Source organism: Thamnophis sirtalis, unplaced genomic scaffold (assembly GCF_051295495.1).
Source record: "Thamnophis sirtalis isolate CommonGarterSnake01/CBP01778 unplaced genomic scaffold, rThaSir2_p1.2 scaffold_15, whole genome shotgun sequence".
Classification (NCBI taxonomy): domain Eukaryota; kingdom Metazoa; phylum Chordata; class Lepidosauria; order Squamata; family Natricidae; genus Thamnophis; species Thamnophis sirtalis.
Window position 1 is genome coordinate 9,442,719 of NW_028261395.1, and position 6,608 is coordinate 9,449,326.

Sequence of the window (6,608 nt, forward strand, 5' to 3'; positions counted from 1 at the left end):
TTTCAATTACTTTTCTTCATACATTTTGCTAAAACAATTACTGTAGGTGATAAATTTCATGGGTTTCATGCAAAAACTCAGTAAAATAGGTCTGTCTGAGAATAGAAAAACAGTCTTACCCTACTAAAAAATCAGAAAAAGTGAGTACCCTTTCTAACTAACAAAGGTTATTAAAAGGAAAAAGCTTTTATGCACTTTAGATGCACAGAGTAGCTAAACTGAAGGATTTAAACTGGGATTTGAGAAAGAAAGGAGAAGACAGGCTAGTCATGTAGATGCAGGTTACATGTGAGTCAGATTACAAGCCCTTATGCTGGCATCAAGGAAGTGATGCAGTCTGCATACAGGTGAAGGTCTGAGGTTGATGGAATGGAATGGAAGTTGTTGAAATCAAGGGAATTTGATGAAACATTCATCAAATACAAAGTAAAAGTACTTCTACCTGTTCTATATATACCTGTCCAAGTTGATGGTGGGGTAGAAATTACTGAACCCACAGTGGAATTTAATAAAACATTCATCAAATACAGAATATAAATATAGGTAGTTCTCGGCTTACAACGGATTGTTCAGTGACTGTTCAAAGTTACAAGGGGAAAAAATGGTTTGTGACTATTTTTCACACTTACAACCAATGCAGCATCTCTATGGCCACATGATCAAAATTCAGACACTTGGCAACTGGTTCATATTTATGACAGCTGCAATTGTCCCAAGGGCCATGCAATCACCTTTTGCGACCTTCTGACAAGCAAAGTCAACGGTTCCACCACAAAACCGCGGATGACAAAATCGCGCTCGACGAAAGCGCGTACGTGACGTCATCACAGCGCGACGAAAACATCGCGCTGTGATCGAAAAATGTAAAAATAAAGCGAAAACCTTACCCTAACCCCCCCAAACCTAACCCTAAACCTAACCCTAAATCTAACCCTAAACCTAACCCTTAACCTAACGCTAAACCTAACGCTAACCCTTAACCTAACGCTAAACGTAACCCTAACGCTCTAAACCTAAACCTAACCCTAACCCTTAACCTAACCCTAACCCTTACCTTTATGTGAATCGGCTTGCTTTAATTTTATTTTTATTTCAATTTTTAATTTTTTTTCATCGCGCTGTGATGACGTCAAATGCGCGCTTTCGTCGAGCGCGCTTTTGTGGACCGCGGTTTTGACGGGTCACCAAGTCAACAGGGAAGCCATATTCACTTAAACAGCATTAGTTACTTAAGTGAGCCACTTAACCACCATAGCAAATCAGGTGGTAAAAGGGGGCAAAACTCACATAACTGTCTCATTTAGTAAAAGAAATGTCGAACTCCATTGTGGTCATAAGTTGAGGATTAAATGCATTTGTAACCCGCTGGCATCTACATAACCAATCTGCCTTTCTTTCTTTCTTTCTTTCTTTCTTTCTTTCTTTCTTTCTTTCTTTCTTTTCTTTTCTTTTCTTTTCTTTTCACCCTCATCCCAACTTAAACCCTACATCCATTTAGCCACAGTACGCATCCGAGGAAGTGAGCTAAAATAAAATGTGTCAGAGAAGCTGTTATGGGGCTCCTCCCGATCGATGGTAAAAACAAGGAAATTCAAGTGGAAGTCCCTACTCAACCACCTTGCTCGCCTCACAAAACTCAAGTCTCTTTCTTGACTATGGAGATTCTCAGTCATCCAGGTCATGGTTGTCCCAAAGGGGCTTTTTTTTTTCAAGAGGCAACTGGACTTTCTAGTTTTTCTTTGAAGACATTTTGCTTCTCGTCCAAGAAGCTTCTTCCAAGTCTGGGGGAACCCACCCTCCCGTCAGAGCTGAAGAAATTTCTTGGATGAGAAGTGAAACAACTTCAAAGAAAAACCAGAAAGTCCAGTTGCCTCTTGAAAAAAAAACCTTTGGGATAATAAGCCTTTCTTTCTTGGATGACTGAGCCACAAAACCCACGAAAATCACTCCCTTGTTATTTCCTTGCTCTTATTGCCTATAACTATGTTGCTTGTATCTTTCAATTTATATTGTTTTTATTTGTTTCCTAGTATGATTTGATAGCTTATTAACCTTGACTATTACTGTTGCATCTTTTTATTCTTGATGAATGTATTTTATTCTCCTTAGGTACACTGAGAGCATATCATCAAAGACAAATTTCTTGTGTGTCCAATCACATTTGGCCAATAAAGAATTCTATTATTCTATTCTATTCACAGCTCCGGCAGGATTGTCTAGGACACAAAAGGAAATCCATCACCTCAGGCTGCCCTGAGCTGTTTGGTGACAGCAAAATAGCAATCCAACTGGTTTGTTGGATCCCATCCAGCCCTCCGGAGCAGTTATTCCCACATCCACCCGGTCCTTACCCACCACCCCACCCCGATAAAACCCGCACTGCATATCGGACACTAATACAATTGAGCGAGTTCTGAGACATTTCATGGGAAGAGTCCTCCACTCCACTGCTCGCAACAAAATGCCTTATGCCACCAGGCTTGAAATTTTGGGCTTAGACAACTTAGAACTTTGCCGCCTTCGATCCAACCTAAGCGTAGTACATAAAATCATCTGCTACAATGTCCTACCTGTCAATGACTACTTCAGCTTCAACCGCAACAATACAAGAGCACACAATAGATACAAACTTAAAGTAAACCGCTCCAAACTCGACTGTAGAAAATAGGACTTCAGCAACAGAGGGGTCAACGCCTGGAATGCGTTACCTGATTCTGTGGTTTCTTCCCCAAACCCCCACAACTTTAACCTCAGACCAGTGGTTCCCAATGTGAGGCCCATGCCCCATAGGGGGACAATTTGATTTTTAATGGGGGCAATTTGGCAACTTGTTTAAACCAAGTTAATGGCCTTTTAGGCTTCCTCTGTGTGAGTAGAGTTCACTTTTTGAGTAAAGTTTATGTTGAATGTTTATTTCATTTATATACCGCCCTTTTCCCCAAAAGGGGAATCAGGGCGGCTCACAACTCAAACCAGGAAAGGGGTGATACAGACAAAATTTTAAAAAAAATTGAAAAACAACACAAAACAATACATAATTTAAAACACGTGACAGTCATACCATTCGAGACAGGGGCAACGGCTCTTTAGCCCCAGGCCTGTCGGAACAGCCAGGTTTTAAGGGCTTTGCGGAAGGCCTGGAGGGTGGTGAGGGTTCGAATCTCCACGGGGAGTTCGTTCCAGAGGGTCGGAGCAGCCACAGAGAAGGCTCTCCTCCGTGTGGTCGCCAGCTGGCATTGGCCGGCGGATGGGATTCGGAGGAGGCCTAATCTGTGGGATCTAATCGGTCTAGTGGAGGTAATTGGCAGCAGGGGGGTCTCTCAAGTACCCAGGTCCAATACCAAGAATTATATATGTGTGTGGGTGGGTGCATCAAGATTTTAGAGATGCTTAGGTGAGGCATGGCAAAAAAAAGGTTGGGAAGCACTGTCTTAGACTGTCTACCGTTAACCTCACCCCATTCCTAAGAGGTCTGTAAGGAGAATGCATAAGCACACCAATGTGCCTCTCATCCCTGTCCTACCGTCCCCATTTATTCGTATCCATTTCATGCATTCATAATCGTGTATGTACTTATAGCTATCATTTATACATGCTTGACAAAACAAAAATAAAATAAACCCTGCAGCCCTCATCGTATACTAAAACGGTGAAAGAGGAGAGAAACCCAAGAGACAGATGAGCTGGTTGGGAAACCGAGAATTCTCTTGACAGATTTGTTAGGGAAAACAACTCAGTTCACAATGTCCAGGTCAGCTGTCGGAATTCCCTTTTCATCCAAATATACCCCCCTTCCATAGAATTATTATAAAACGGAGAGCCTTGAAGGAAGGAAGGAAGCTGAAATGCAAAGGGAAAAAAGCATTTGGAAAGGACATTACACATTCTTTGAAAACACCCTTTGGTCTAGCTGGGAAGAATCTCTTTCTCTGTCTTCAAATGCCAGATTCTATTCTCTGTTTTCAACTTCTTTAGGAGAGTATCAATAATAAGCATAGGAATAATGGCTATAAAATTAATTGCCCGGCAACCCTTGCAATATAATTGCAGGAGGCCGGGGTGGGGTGGGGTGGGAGTTACACCCCCGACACCCCCAGACCGCTATCCCGCCCGCCTGCCGACAGGCACATAGCCGACCCCTGGGCTTGACTAGGCGGCTCAGTGGCTGAGCCAAGGTGGCGCAGTGGTTAAATGCAGCACTGCAGGCTACTGCTAGATCAGCAGTTCAGCGGTTCAAATCTCACCGGCTCAGGGTTGACTCAGCCTTCCATCCTTCCGAGGTGGGTAAAATGAGGACCCAGATTGTTGGGGGCAATATGCTGACTCTCTGTAAACCGCTTAGAGAGGCCTGAAAGGCCTATGAAGCGGTATATAAGTCTACTGCTATTGCTATTGCTGAGCTTGTCGATCAGGAAGGTCGGCGGTTCGAATCTCTTAATACAGGTCTCCTGCCTGAGTCCCCTTCGGGGGGGGGGGAAGGGCAGCATGTAAATATAATAAACAAACAAACAACAAACAACTCCCTTTTCATCCAAATATACTCCCTTCCATAGAATTATTATAAAACGGGGAGGGAGGGAGGGAGGGAGGGAGGGAGGGAGGGAGGAAGGAAGGAAGGAAGGAAGGAAGGAAGGAAGGAAGGAAGGAAGGAAGGAAGGAAGGAAGGAAGGAAGGAAGGAAGGAAGGTGAAATGCAAAGGAAAAAAAGCATTTGGAAAGGACATTACACATTCTTTGAAAATACCCTTTGGTCTACACGCTGGGAAGAATTTCTTTCTCTGTCTTCAAATGCCAGATTCTATTCTCTGTTTTCAACTTCTTTAGGAGAGTATCAATAATAAGCATAGGAATAATGGCTATAAAATTAACTGCCCGGCAACCCTTGCAATATAATTGCAGGAGGCCGGGGTGGGGTGGGGTGGGGAGTTACACCCCCGAGACCCCCGCCCGCCTGCCGACAGACACACAGCCGCCCCCTGGGCTTGACTAGGCGGCTCAGTGGCTGAGCTTGTTGATCAGGAAGGTCGGCGGTTCGAATCTCTAATACAGGTCTCCTGCCTGAGCAGGGGGTCGGACTAGATGACCTCCGAGGTCCCTTCCAACTCTGGGACTGTTAAACTTTCGCCTCTCCTCCTCCTGCCACTCACCGCCCTTATCCTTGCCAAACATGTGCCCGGCTACTTGGTGGGAAAGCGGCACGCAGCCGTCGAAGAGCCGCGCCGTCGCTTCCACCTCTCCCCCGTTCGCCGCCGCCGCCGCCGCCGCTGCTGCTGCCCCCGCCGGCGCCGAGCCGGGAAGTCCTTCTAAGCGCTCGGCCTCCCGGTTCTCCGCCCGGCTCGCCGGTTCGGTGGCCATGTCCTTTTTAAAGAGCCGCGAGGGTTACGCCTTCCGCTTCAACCTCAAGGCCCGCCGTCGCCCCGTCCGTCCGTTTGTGGAGCCGGCCAGGCCCGCGGCTCCATAGCGCGTCCGCCTTCGTCTCTCTCCCTGAGGGAGCTAAGGGCTCCTCGGCTTGGCCAGGCGAAGACTACCTTCCCGAGGCACTGACTGCGCATGCGCGTCGCGCTTTGCGCCTGCGTGCTGGTGGCGATTGAAGCCGGAGTGCCCTGAGTGTGTTTCCTGTTGAAGCACCTTTCAGAGACTGGCAGGAGAGGTGTTTTATACGCCGTTTCCTCGTTGCTGTTTCCGAAAGTGGCTTCCGCTCTGCAACCGGGCTAAATATTTCATGCATCTTTCCATTCACTGGGGCGCGTTAAAAAGATCTGAGTTGTCTTTTATTCATTTTTTAAAGCACCTTTAGCCATATAAACTAAGCTGTGTTCAAAGTCTCGAGTCATTTGCTGTTGGGTTATTAAACCCAGTTGGAGTGAGTTTCCCAAGGAACTGCTACCGAAATTAAGAGAATAATTTCACAACAGACAGTTGGCAAAGGCCCAGGAGAGAGTATGTTATCACCAAAAATGGCATTCCCTGATTGATGGGTTCCTATCCATGTTTCCTTCTTTATATCAATGTTGCTGGGAAAATCCCTCTACCTTGGAAAAACAGTGCAGTAATTCCAATATTAAAAAGGGAGATTTCACAAACCCTGCTAACTTTCACTCCAAAAGTCTCATTGAAATAGGGTGTAAGCTATACCCAACATATATTTTAAACTGATTAATTGGTAGTTTCCCGGGGTTAAAAAGGTAAAGAGGGAATTGGATTCCTGGTGATTGAATGGACCCCTCTATATAGTTTTCTTGATAAAAGCACAATGTGTTTTGCAAACGCTTCATGACTGCAATTGACTCAGTTGTCCCAGTTGATTGGGTTTGCAGAACATATTGAATTATAAATTAGCTGCGTGATTGGTCTAGAAAAACTGTAGTTTTTCTGTGGCATGCTAAGCTTAACAATATTAGTAAATACGACACATAATGGCCTATTACATTAACCCCCATCATATCTGCTTTAACCAAAAATGTAATTACCATTTTTGGTTAAAGAGCAGAAATGGAGATTTGTCAAGATGTAAGACACCAAGTCATAGTTATTTCAGGTTCAGAGAATGCAGAAAGCTGCATAGTTGAACAGCTAGCAAAAGGGACAATATAATACAATGGGACCTGA

General features: G+C 44.9%; 1 protein-coding gene across 1 annotated transcript in view; it reads right to left on the reverse strand.

The window, feature by feature from the left end:
- Positions 1 to 5,505, reverse strand: part of IPMK (inositol polyphosphate multikinase) — a 28,076-nt gene extending 22,571 nt beyond the window's left edge. Inside the window, exon 1 of the mRNA XM_087702668.1 lies at positions 5,147 to 5,505. Within this exon, the coding sequence (XP_087558794.1) occupies positions 5,147 to 5,354 (208 nt within the window). The 5' untranslated portion in view covers positions 5,355 to 5,505. The remainder of the gene's footprint in view (positions 1 to 5,146) is intronic.
- Positions 5,506 to 6,608: the final 1,103 nt, after the last annotated feature.